Here is a 13,240-nt window from a genome sequence, read left to right as displayed (position 1 = left end):
TAGTTGATGTCTTAATATTTTTTATTAACAGCCAAACTGTAAATGTATATGGCTCCATCTAGTGGTGGTTTTAACCACTTTGATTAATTGACAGTGTAAATTCGCTAAGTAATGGCAAAGCCTCACTCATAAATGCCTTTATTATTTGATTTCTCTTGTCTCCTAGGTTTTAAACCTGCTGGTTCTAAATGATGACCTGCCTGAGGTTGATGAGCACTTCAGGGTTAGGCTGGTATCAGCTGAATCAGGTGATGGGAAACCAGGTTCCACTCCTACCAGTGGAGCCAGCATTGACCCAAACAATGCCATCAACAATATTACAATCAAAGCCAGCGATCATCCATATGGTAAATTGGTATATTTGCCATTTTTAGATTCATTCTTTCATTTATGCTGCCAGCTAGTCATAGTTGACTGGTTATTAATGTAATTTCAGGCCTACTGCAATTTCAAACTACCCCAGTGCCTGTGGGTATGATCAGACCCGCACTAGAGGAGGCCCATGTGATTGTTCAAGAGGAGGCTGGTGTGCTTAGTCTGTTGGTGGCCAGAGCACAGGGACTGCTGGGAAGGGTGATGGTGGGCTATCGTACGTCTCCATTCACAGCTGCTGGTTCAGAGGACTATGAGGTACCAGTAATGTTAAAAAAAACAACAACAACTTTAAATCATCTATTTATAAAATACTGAAAAAAAGTGTATCACAGTTTCGACCAAAATATTAAGCAGCACAACTGTTTTCAACATTGATGATAATAATAATAAATGTTTCTTGAGCACCAAATCAGCACATTTAATGATTTCTTAAGGATCATATGACACTGAAGACTGGAGTAATGGCTGCTGTAAATGCAGTCTTGCCATTACAGGAATAAATTCAAATTAAATTGAAAAATATACTAAAATTAGTAATCTGTTGATTTAAGTTGTAGTAATATTTCACCATATTAATGTTATTGACCTCAAGGTTTTGAACGGTGTGCATGTATATGTTTTTGGTCTTTGCTCTCTTATACAGTCCAGCAGTAAGAGTCATTTTTCATTAACCAAGATCCCCTAATAAAATTCCTTTGTATATTAAAATGGCACAATTCCTTTACATCTTCTGACAGGACACAGAGGGATTTCTAGACTTCTTGCCTGGCGAGAGATTTAAGTACATCAATGTGACTATTATAGACAACTCGGTCCCAGAGTTGGACAAAGTCTTCAGAGTGGAACTTTATAATCCAAATGGAGGAGGTAAGAAAACTTGTCAGTTCAGATTGATTCTGTGTCCTCTCTTTTACTTTCTTGATTTTTCTTTCACTGTTTCCGCATGCACTGTCTCCTGGGAGCTCCATTCATGCTGTTTGTGCATGATAATGGAACATTCTGTATGATTTCAATATGTACTATGTGTGATTCCTGTCTGTTCCTGTCTGGCTCCTGTGTGCTCCTTAAGTGGATCCATTTTTTGCAAGCGAAGCCAGTGGAAGTGGCGAGAGTGACACTGACTTCTTTCTTCCATCCTTTCACTATCATCATGGTAAGATTCTTTTTCTCACAGATCTTTCTCTCACAGTTTACTTTTTCCTAATTTCCATTATTTACTGTAATACCTGACTGGATTCTGTTTAGGGGGGAAAAAATACTGGTTTGACTATATATAAAACTAAAGTGCCTCTTAATATTAACAAAGTTCCCTTCAGGTCGAATAAAATAGTTTTTTATATATATTTATTATTTCCTAACTGCTTGAATTGCTCCTGCTTTGGCGTTTCTGAGGCACTTCATGCCCCATTATCTGTCATTTGGGCCTTGGCAGATCTTTTCAACAGAACTTCTTTAACCGATGCTAATTCGCTGCTTACTTTTTGTTTTTCTTTCTTTTGTTGATTTATTACATAATTGAGGTCGGCCCTTACACAAGCTTTATTTTGTAAGTGCTAGATTAAAAGTTGTAAAGTTTAAGAGCTGCCCATAACGGTCAAATCCCCAGACTCTGCCATGCTGTTTACATAGTACTAAGGCATGCGAGCAATACCAGGAAAGACGTGGGAAAAGCAAATAGCCTTTATGTTTAAGGGAGGCCAGTAGGGGTAAATGATTTTTGGAAATGTCACTGTTCACCTCTGTGACGCTTCTTGGTGCCCTTCTTTAGGGAGTCTTTAAAAGTAGTAGTATCGGTAAAAAATGGGTCTACTTATTTTATTATTTTCTTCTTTTATATTATGGCTTGAATAATGATAACATTTCTTTTTGCTCTGAAGCTAACCTGGGCGCTGCTGCTCGTATCATTGTGACCATCGCTGCTTCTGATGAGGCTCACGGCGTCTTCCAGTTCAGTGCCGACTCTCTGACTGTGAATGGCACAGAGCCTGAGGAGGGCAGAAGTACTGTAGTACTGCAGGTCAGTCCTAGTTATAAACATGGCTCATCATCAATGTGTTTATTTTGTCCCATCTATGAATTTATTCAAAAAGTTCTTAAAAAATGAATTTATACTGTATGTTACAAACAAAGAGAATTAGAATTATTTATTAGAAAAAAATATCAGTATATAAATATGCAAACAATATTTGAAAAAACTAAAGGAGTCATGTGGTACAATAAACAGGCAGAAATTATATCATAGACAAGATATAAAAGTTCACTGCCTTTGGGTTTTGAAAGAGGCCTCTTATGCTCATCAAGGCTGCATTTATTTGATCAAAAATACTTTAAAGGGATAGTTCACCCAAAAATGAAAATTCTGTCATTAATTACTCACCCTCATGTCGTTCCAAACCCGTAAGACCTTCGTTCATCTTTGGAACACAAATTAAAATATTTTTGATGAAATCTGAGAGCTTTCTGACCCTTCATAGACAACAACACAACTGAAATGTTCCCAGACCCAGAAGCGTAGTAAGGACATTGGTAAAACAGTCCATGTGATATCAGTGGTTCAACCATAATTTTACAAAGCTGTGAGAATACTATTTGTGCGCAAAGAAAACAAACCAAATCACATTTTCCGCCATTATCAAGAGTACCTCTGCAGGTAAACAAAGCATGCGCGTGATGCTGCTGACGTAGAACACGTATGCACTGAACCTTGTTTATGTACAGAGGAAAGTAATGAGCATGCGTCGTGGTAGTCTCGATAATTGCGGATTACGTGATTTGGAGAAGAAGAATTGTTGAATAAAGTTGTTAATATTTTATGTATTTTAATATTTTATCTATTTTAATGTATTTTAAAATGTATTTTGTTCCTGTGATGGCACAGTATTCATTACTCCAGTCTTCACTGTCACATGACCCTTCAGAAATATGCATTTTAGAGTCATTGAAATAAATAAAGTAAAAAATAAATTTTATTAAAAACAAATAGTACAGATGAGAGAAATGTTAATGTTTAATATAAGTAAGTTTCCTGTTTTTCTCAGGTGATTCGTACCTTTGGCGCTCTGTCCAATGTGACAGTGTACTGGGAGGCAGATGCTAATTCAGAGGGAGAACTTGTTTATAAATCTGGCAATGTGACCTTTGAGGTGGGCCAGACTGTTGAAAGCATCTACTTACTGATTTCCCAAGATGACATTCCAGAACTAGACAAGAGCTTCAGCGTCCGCCTCTCTAATGTTTCTCATGGTCGACTCGGGAAGGAAACTACTGCCACACTGACTGTATTGGCCAGCGACGACCCTTATGGACTTTTTGTATTCTCTGACAGCAGTAGACCAATCCGTGTGCCAGAAGCAAATGCTGTCATCACCCTGACCATACAGAGGAGAAAAGGCTTAATGGGAAGGGTGCGAGTGACATATCGAACATTGAGGGACACTGATGCAGCTCCATATAGCACACTGGGAGTGGGTCGGACCAGTGCAGGGAATGACTTTGTGCCTGTTGTGGAGTCTGTGATATTCTCTGCTAATCAGAGTGAAGTAAATGTGACCCTGAGGGTACTTGATGATGAGGAGCCGGAGAGAGCAGAGTCTGTGTTTTTGGAACTTGTCAGCGTCACTTTGGTTGAAGGGCTGCAACCCAGACCAGGTAAAAGTTACTTGGAAGGTGTCTTGAGTTATAATCTATTAAATGTGCAAAGCATTACTGCATTAAACAAAAAGCCAGGATGTGTACTGAAAATAACTTTTGGTTTTTCAGTCGCTCTTTCCCCTCGACTTGGCCCACGGAACGCCACAGTTGCCCAGATCATTATAGAGGCCAGTGATGGTGCTTTTGGGGTGCTTCAACTGTCTTCCACAGCAGTGAGTGTGCCCGAGTACTACGTCGGACCTATAATCAATGTAACTCGTATTGGAGGGATTTTTGCTGACGTGTCTGTCAAATTCAGAGCAGTTCCATTGACCGCTAGAGTGGGTGAGTTTTAATGACAAATGTATTTATGTTGTTATGAACGTTGTTGTGGAATGTTATTTTCCTGAATATTCTAGGAAAAGAAAAACATATTGTAAATTAATGTTTGATGAATACTTTTATTGAGCAAGCCCACATTAAACTGGTTAAAAGTAGCTGTGTTTCCATAACAGATTTGCGCAAAACTTTATAAATGTTGATAAAAACTATTGTGAAATGATGGCGTTTCCATTAACCAATGTTATGCGACTAAAATGTAATATTTCCTCTCATGATAAGTCATGGCGACGGGTGTTGGTAGGTTTATGTATATCACAGCAACTAAATTTATTTTTAATCGACGAAGGCAAATGCGTGTATCTTTAGTGAAGCAGCGCTGAGAGCCGCTTCTGGGACACTTCTGAAACCTGCTGCGCTGCGGTTGGTATAAGCACAAGCATTGGCTGTGATCAGTTCTGGTGGCCGTGTCGTAGCCGTGATACACCACAGACGTGTGCAGTGTAAATTATCCAAGCGTTAATGGCAAGGAAATCCCCTTATACTTGAGAGCGGCCATGTATGAGGTGTTTCTTGGAGGTTATATTACATTAAAGAATGATCATGTGACTTATACATACGCCAGGCGACCTGTAAATGTGAAAAAAAAGAAAAGAAAAAAACTGTTTCCATTGCAGTTTTGCAAAATATTATTTTTTAGAATTGCCTGAAAAACCACCTCATGCAAGTGTAAAAAAAAATTGCGATGGCTGTGAATGGCGAAATGCATTTCTATAATTCGAAAAAATAATATCAATCAAATAAATCAATATCGGTTAATTAAATAAAATAAAGGATAAATGAATATAAATCATTCTAAATAAATAAATTCTAAATGCCTAACTGAAGTTTTTTTTATTTCAACATTGAAATTGCCCCCTGTCTGTGCCTTAAAGGTGATGTAAAGAAGACCCTTGAGTTTGTCATCATGGATGACATGGAACCTGAAGACACCGAGACTTTACAGCTTGGTTTAGTGAGCACTGAGGGTGGCAGCCGTATCCTTCCCAGTTCGGAAAATCATGGCGACGGGTGTTGGTAGGTTTATGTATATCACAGCAACTAAATTTATTTTTAATCGACGAAGGCAAATGCGTGTATCTTTAGTGAAGCAGCGCTGAGAGCCGCTTCTGGGACACTTCTGAAACCTGCTGCGCTGCGGTTGGTATAAGCACAAGCATTGGCTGTGATCAGTTCTGGTGGCCGTGTCGTAGCCGTGATACACCACAGACGTGTGCAGTGTAAATTATCCAAGCGTTAATGGCAAGGAAATCCCCTTATACTTGAGAGCGGCCATGTATGAGGTGTTTCTTGGAGGTTATATTACATTAAAGAATGATCATGTGACTTTTACATACGCCAGGCGACCTGTAAATGTGAAAAAAAAGAAAAGAAAAAAACTGTTTCCATTGCAGTTTTGCAAAATATTATTTTTTAGAATTGCCTGAAAAACCACCTCATGCAAGTTTAAAAAAAAATTGCGAGATGAGAGTTTTTGTGAGAATGCCGTGTTTCCGTTGGGCAAATTTTCTAATTTCAATTTGCACAATTTGATGGGTAATGAAAATGCAGACATTGAGACATTTTACAGATTTCTGTTTCAAATAAATGTTCTTTTGAACTGCCTATTCATCAAAGAAAAAAAGCACCGCTTTTATTAAGCACAAAAACGGTCAAATCTGAATTGTCTGTTTTAACATGTTTGAATTGAAATGTATAAATGTTTTAAATTGTAATATTTACTTTATTTTTAAACAAATAAGTGCAGGAATTAATGGAATATCTGTTTTATATCTATATATTTCATCTGTATTCTGAATCATATCATATGTTTTTGAATGACATATATAGGTGAAGACTACAGTGTGGCCTCTTCTGATGTGGTTTTGCTGGAGGGAGAGAGTAGCAAGCCCGTCCCTATCCTCATCATCAATGATGTGGTGCCTGAACTGGAAGAGACCTTCCGAATTGAGCTTCTCAACCAGACAACAGGAGGCGCTCTCCTGGGGGACCTTACACAGGCCATCATTACCATCCTACCCTCAGATGATCCATATGGATCTTTTGGTTAGTTTTTATGAATGGCGTGCTTGTCATGGAAGTTCAGTAATGAAACATGTTCAGTGTTTTACATGGTGACAAGTTTGAAGAGATGTAATGTATTTTTGACGGTTAGTTTTTCAGGCTGCACCCTTCACAATCGAGGAGCCAGCAGTGAATGCTTTTGAGGTGTCCCTACCCATAGTGAGGAATGCTGGAACTATAGGTGATGTGGATGTCCAATGGAGAGCCACAGTCAATGGAAGACCTGCCACTGGTGATCTGCGACCTATGTCTGGTGAGGTCAGGTTTACTCCTGGAGAAACCTTAAAGACACTGAGAGTTGAGGTTTTGGCTGATGATGTACCTGAAATTGAAGAGGTGAGTGTTGGTTTTTAAGCTTTGTAAGGATGTATGAAAACTCTATATTACTTAAGTGTTTATGTTTAATTCAGGTCATAAAGGTTGAGCTCATAGGTGCCACCAATGGTGGGAACATTGGGGCTGAGAAAATAGTCGATATCATTGTTCCTGCTAATGACAACCCTCACGGAACCGTATACCTTGAGCAAGCAGTATACCGCATCCAGGAGCCACTGGAAGGGATCTATATTGCTAACATTACAGTTCGACGGAGGTAATGTGCCTGTTTTTCTTATGTCTTTCATTTTGCTTGGAATGGTATGTTATGTTGCTTTTTTGTGTGTTTTTCACTGCAGTGGTGGTAACTTTGGAATGCTGGAGATCATTTATAGCACCTCTGAAGTTGATATCGTAAGCAATGCTCTCAGGGAAGGCAGAGATTTCCTGGTTTACTATGATTCTCCATTGGCTGGAGTGCCATCTAATGCCCTCCGCAGACCCATCAACATCACCACAGACACAAACGTCCTGAATTTCTGTGCTGCGTTCTGCCTTAGAGAGCGAGCTTGCCAAGCTTTCAGCTTCACCAATGCCCCAAGAGCGAGTTGCTTCTGGGTAACGTCTGGGGCCAGACAACTGAGCCCTTCCCCACAAACGTTCACCTATTTAAAAAACACCACAGCAGCCGCTTCGCTGTTTAGCTCGCAGGCTGTTGCTGGGAGCGACTACATAACCATGACGGCTCAGACCACAACCATGCAAGACAGATCAGGAGTCGCTAACCTCACTGTACCCATCTTGCCTGACTCTTTACCAGAGGTGGATGAGAGTTTTGTGATTAAAATCCTGAGTGTTAGCTTGGTCAACATGACCGCAACTACCAAGAACTTGCCAACGATACAGCAGCCAGACACAGCTTTGGTGACTATAGCAATGAATGGAGATGCGTTTGGAATATTTCTGCTCTACAGCATTAACCCCAATGCCACACAAGATGGTCTGTATCTCGAAGTGAGAGAGGAACCAAAAACAACAGTGCTGCTGGTCATTGAGAGGAGAGGAGGCAGTATGGGACAGGTTACAGTGGAGTGGAAGTATGTTGGCGGCAGTGCCACACCCAACGCTGATTTCAATGGGACGGGGGAGACCCTCATCTTCGCAGAGGGTAAGTCTGGTCTGCTTTGTACTTTTGGTGGTACTGACAACACTTGCCACGAGAAGTCAGGAGTGTGCTTTTTAAAACTTTTAAAGTTTTAACGAGTCATTTTTAACCTTGTTTTTCAATGTTCATACTTTACTCTGGCGGAATTATTTACATAATGTATCTTTGGCAGCTTAAATCAGGGATAACGCTGCTTTGGTCTTTTTAATGCAGGGTTAAAATAATACAGTTTTTGTAAAACTGGCTGTGAATGGCGAAATGCATTTCTATAATTCGAAAAAATAATATCAATCAAATAAATCAATATCAGTTAATTAAATAAAATAAAGGATAAATGAATATAAATCATTCTAAATAAATAAATTCTAAATGCCTAACTGAAGTCCATTTTTTTTTTATTTCAACATTGAAATTGCCCCCTGTCTGTGCCTTAAAGGTGATGTAAAGAAGACCCTTGAGTTTGTCATCATGGATGACATGGAACCTGAAGACACAGAGACTTTACAGCTTGGGTTAGTGAGCACTGAGGGTGGCAGCCGTATCCTTCCCAGTTCGGACACAGTCACCATCCTCATCCTGGCCAATGACAATGCAGCTGGTGTGGTGGGCTTTCACACAGCTTCAAGATCTGTCATCGTCAGAGAGGGTCTGTGCTTTTCTTTTTTTTCCACTTTTACAGTTAAGGCTTGTTCACACCACGAATGATATCCATAACATTGTGTCTACACCGGACGATGCGACGAAAGACAATAGAAGAGTTTTGTCGTCTGCTGCTTTAAATGTTCAAACTCTTTCAAGCGGTGGATTCTGATTGTCCAGCAAGGGTTTTTATCATTCATCAGTTGGAAATAATTTAATAAAATGAAAATAATTCTGATTCCAACAACTTATGGTTATCTTTTTTTTAAATAATCATGCATAATATATAATTCTCTCAGGGGTTACCCAGACAGGCATGGCAGCTCTGCACGCTCAGGGTCGGGAAGCAGTGGTGAGCGTGGAAGCTAGTGACGAGCCGTTTGGTTTGCTCAGCATTGCCCCCTTATCCTTAAAAGTGACCACAGATGAGAAAGACACCACCATCAGGATTTACATAAACCGAGAGTTTGGTGCATCAGGTTAGCTACGCTTGTAAAATCACTCAAGCAAAGTTTTGTCCTGTAGTATGGGGATGTAAATATTGCTTCTTGCCCCTACAGGTGCTGTAAATATCAGCTATGAGACTGTGCAGGGCTCTCTGCAGGACCTCAGACAGACTGAGGGAGCTCTAGCCCAGCCAGGCCAGGACTTCAGACACGTCTCCAGTTCTGTGATCATGCAGGATGGACAAACATCTGTGTCCATCCCTATCACCATCTTAGATGTATGATGCTGCTGATCTAACATTGACTAAATTCTTACAGTTTTCATTTTAATGTTAATGAATTAAGAATTATTTTTAGATGCTAATTAAATCTCAGGCATATTGTATTAACCATAATTAAATTAATCAAGAAACATATTTGTATTTGTCGTTAACAGGATGACATCCCTGAGCTGCAAGAGTTTTTCTTAGTCAATATAACATCAGCTGTCCTCATAACCACCCTCCCAACTGCCCCTAAACTAAGTAAGATGATTAGATAATTAAGCGGATTGATTTTGTTTTACATAATTTTTCACTTTTCTGTGTTAAATGAGTCACATTTAATTAGGTTTTAGGTTCTTCTTTCAATTATACTTTCTTCTTGAATCCTGTTGCATCCTTTCATAGAGATTTACTATACATTAAAAGGTAATGGTACCCACATATGTGCTTGATATGCTCTAGTGCTTTGTGCTTATTGTCATATTGTCAGTGGCATTTTATAACTAGAATCTGTGTTTGTAAGGTGTGGTGATAACTGACAATATAATTGACAGCTCACAGCAGTATGAGCTCTATCATTCCCAAAGACAGTCTGCACTCCCCGCTTATAATCAGTGATTTGTGAAGACTGTTGGTAGAAGACTATTAGTGTTTTTTGTTTTTTTAGTACATGACTATGGTGTAGTAATAGTTGATAATTAATAATATGGCAAATTACCTTGTTTTTTATTGTGCTTTTCCTGAAATCCAAAGCATGCTGCCATTGCCCATAATCCTAACCCTTAAACAATTTTATTTTATTTTTATGATGTATTCCTGTCTTTCCAGATACTGAAGGCCTTGTAGCAGAGATCAGCATTAATGCTAATGATGGAATCCAAGGGATCATTGGCTGGCAAAACATAGAGTATGTCTTTCAGTCTTTTTTGTCTTTTTTTTCAACTTATGTGAATCATGGTATCCTTCATTTTATGCTGAGTAAAAATCTTTTGGTAATGTATGTATTTTCTCCTCAGCTATGTGATAAATGAGACAATTGGCGTGTTAACTCTGGTGGCGTACCGTGATGCCGGGACGTATGGAAATGTGTCCCTGTTCTTCTATGCCCAGAATCTCGAGGCTCAGTTGGGTCTGGATTTCAATGCTACCCCATCAGTGAGTCACAAACACTCTTTCTAGTTTTTAAATACAATTAACTATACTAGCATTTATTGTTAATAATTATTGACGATATATATACCTACACAGATGATCCATTTTGTGGATGGAGAACGGCACAAGTTTATTGAAGTTCAGATTTTAGATGATGCCATTCCTGAAGGGGATGAGACCTTTCAGTTAATTCTAGCAAATCCGTCGGCAGGGCTGCAGCTGGGAGAAAACACTACAGGTCTGGTATGCTGGGAGACACTGAACATTCATGATCGTCCATGATCAGTGCCATATAATTTTTGTCTAATGTGTTTTCACAGCTACTGTGACTATTCTGGCCAATGACGATGGCCATGGAATCATATCCTTCAATAACAGTGAGCAGGATGGACAAACATCTGTGTCCATCCCTATCACCATCTTAGATGTATGATGCTGCTGATCTAACATTGACTAAATTCTTACAGTTTTCATTTTAATGTTAATGAATTAAGAATTATTTTTAGATGCTAATTAAATCTCAGGCATATTGTATTAACCATAATTAAATTAATCAAGAAACATATTTGTATTTGTCGTTAACAGGATGACATCCCTGAGCTGCAAGAGTTTTTCTTAGTCAATATAACATCAGCTGTCCTCATAACCACCCTCCCAACTGCCCCTAAACTAAGTAAGATGATTAGATAATTAAGCGGATTGATTTTGTTTTACATAATTTTTCACTTTTCTGTGTTAAATGAGTCACATTTAATTAGGTTTTAGGTTCTTCTTTCAATTATACTTTCTTCTTGAATCCTGTTGCATCCTTTCATAGAGATTTACTATACATTAAAAGGTAATGGTACCCACATATGTGCTTGATATGCTCTAGTGCTTTGTGCTTATTGTCATATTGTCAGTGGCATTTTATAACTAGAATCTGTGTTTGTAAGGTGTGGTGATAACTGACAATATAATTGACAGCTCACAGCAGTATGAGCTCTATCATTCCCAAAGACAGTCTGCACTCCCCGCTTATAATCAGTGATTTGTGAAGACTGTTGGTAGAAGACTATTAGTGTTTTTTGTTTTTTTAGTACATGACTATGGTGTAGTAATAGTTGATAATTAATAATATGGCAAATTACCTTGTTTTTTATTGTGCTTTTCCTGAAATCCAAAGCATGCTGCCATTGCCCATAATCCTAACCCTTAAACAATTTTATTTTATTTTTATGATGTATTCCTGTCTTTCCAGATACTGAAGGCCTTGTAGCAGAGATCAGCATTAATGCTAATGATGGAATCCAAGGGATCATTGGCTGGCAAAACATAGAGTATGTCTTTTTTGTCTTTTTTTTCAACTTATGTGAATCATGGTATCCTTCATTTTATGCTGAGTAAAAATCTTTTGGTAATGTATGTATTTTCTCCTCAGCTATGTGATAAATGAGACAATTGGCGTGTTAACTCTGGTGGCGTACCGTGATGCCGGGACGTATGGAAATGTGTCCCTGTTCTTCTATGCCCAGAATCTCGAGGCTCAGTTGGGTCTGGATTTCAATGCTACCCCATCAGTGAGTCACAAACACTCTTTCTAGTTTTTAAATACAATTAACTATTCAGCATTTATTGTTAATAATTATTGACGATATATATACCTACACAGATGATCCATTTTGTGGATGGAGAACGGCACAAGTTTATTGAAGTTCAGATTTTAGATGATGCCATTCCGTGATAAATGAGACAATTGGCGTGTTAACTCTGGTGGCGTACCGTGATGCCGGGACGTATGGAAATGTGTCCCTGTTCTTCTATGCCCAGAATCTCGAGGCTCAGTTGGGTCTGGATTTCAATGCTACCCCATCAGTGAGTCACAAACACTCTTTCTAGTTTTTAAATACAATTAACTATACTAGCATTTATTGTTAATAATTATTGACGATATATATACCTACACAGATGATCCATTTTGTGGATGGAGAACGGCACAAGTTTATCGAAGTTCAGATTTTAGATGATGCCATTCCTGAAGGGGATGAGACCTTTCAGTTAATTCTAGCAAATCCGTCGGCAGGGCTGCAGCTGGGAGAAAACACTACAGGTCTGGTATGCTGGGAGACACTGAACATTCATGATCGTCCATGATCAGTGCCATATAATTTTTGTCTAATGTGTTTTCACAGCTACTGTGACTATTCTGGCCAATGACGATGGCCATGGAATCATATCCTTCAATAACAGTGAGCATTTCCTGCTGAGGGAGCCCACTTCAGTGTCAGGTCTGGGCGAGAGTGTGGCCACCCTCTACATCATACGAGACCCTCCTCAGGGTGTATTTGGTACAGTAACGGTCCAGTTCACAATCACTGATGTCAATGGATCCCTGTACACTGATGATCTCACACCTTCCTCTGGCTTTGTTGTACTTGAAGATGGAGTCAGATTCAAGGTACAGTATAAAAAGATCTTACTGAGCAATGAGAATTTTATGAAATTGTTAACCAAGCATAATGACAGCACCATGTCTCTGTAGGAGAGTAGAAAAATGCATGTAGGAACCAGTGTTTTGTCAAAGAAAATAGTCTCATATTTGGTTTCTAGACTTTGGAGATCTGGGCTGTTCTGGATGCTGAGCCAGAAATGAATGAAACATTCACAGTGACTCTGTCCAACCCTACTGGAGGTGCTCGACTGGGAGACTCACTACAGACTTTCATCACCGTACTGCAGAATCAGGCTCCTCTAGGACTCTTCAGAATATCACCATCATTTAACAGGTACATTCACAGTCTGTTTTAAACAAA

General features: G+C 39.0%; 1 protein-coding gene and 1 long non-coding RNA gene across 2 annotated transcripts in view; both read left to right on the top strand.

The window, feature by feature from the left end:
- adgrv1 (adhesion G protein-coupled receptor V1) overlaps positions 1-13,240 on the top strand; it is a 134,206-nt gene that overhangs the window by 29,896 nt on the left and 91,070 nt on the right. Inside the window, exons 22-41 of the mRNA XM_016240844.1 lie at positions 167-347; positions 437-630; positions 1,113-1,242; positions 1,445-1,528; positions 2,253-2,392; positions 3,414-4,023; positions 4,135-4,350; positions 6,235-6,450; positions 6,560-6,804; positions 6,879-7,060; positions 7,143-7,951; positions 8,385-8,600; positions 8,887-9,066; positions 9,148-9,311; positions 9,470-9,557; positions 10,125-10,203; positions 10,313-10,451; positions 10,545-10,686; positions 12,620-12,885; positions 13,038-13,213. Of these exons, the coding sequence (XP_016096330.1) occupies positions 167-347; positions 437-630; positions 1,113-1,242; positions 1,445-1,528; positions 2,253-2,392; positions 3,414-4,023; positions 4,135-4,350; positions 6,235-6,450; positions 6,560-6,804; positions 6,879-7,060; positions 7,143-7,951; positions 8,385-8,600; positions 8,887-9,066; positions 9,148-9,311; positions 9,470-9,557; positions 10,125-10,203; positions 10,313-10,451; positions 10,545-10,686; positions 12,620-12,885; positions 13,038-13,213 (4,457 nt within the window). The remainder of the gene's footprint in view (positions 1-166; positions 348-436; positions 631-1,112; positions 1,243-1,444; positions 1,529-2,252; positions 2,393-3,413; positions 4,024-4,134; positions 4,351-6,234; positions 6,451-6,559; positions 6,805-6,878; positions 7,061-7,142; positions 7,952-8,384; positions 8,601-8,886; positions 9,067-9,147; positions 9,312-9,469; positions 9,558-10,124; positions 10,204-10,312; positions 10,452-10,544; positions 10,687-12,619; positions 12,886-13,037; positions 13,214-13,240) is intronic.
- LOC107557433 (uncharacterized) lies at positions 10,836-12,130 on the top strand. The gene is made up of 6 exons (XR_001605388.1): positions 10,836-10,875; positions 11,034-11,121; positions 11,266-11,286; positions 11,689-11,767; positions 11,869-12,007; positions 12,100-12,130. It is a non-coding gene; the product is annotated as an uncharacterized lncRNA (long non-coding RNA).

Source organism: Sinocyclocheilus grahami, unplaced genomic scaffold (genome assembly GCF_001515645.1).
Source record: "Sinocyclocheilus grahami isolate Dianchi unplaced genomic scaffold, SAMN03320097.WGS_v1.1 scaffold602.1, whole genome shotgun sequence".
NCBI lineage: Eukaryota > Metazoa > Chordata > Actinopteri > Cypriniformes > Cyprinidae > Sinocyclocheilus > Sinocyclocheilus grahami.
This window is presented reverse-complemented; position numbering and strand designations above follow the sequence as displayed.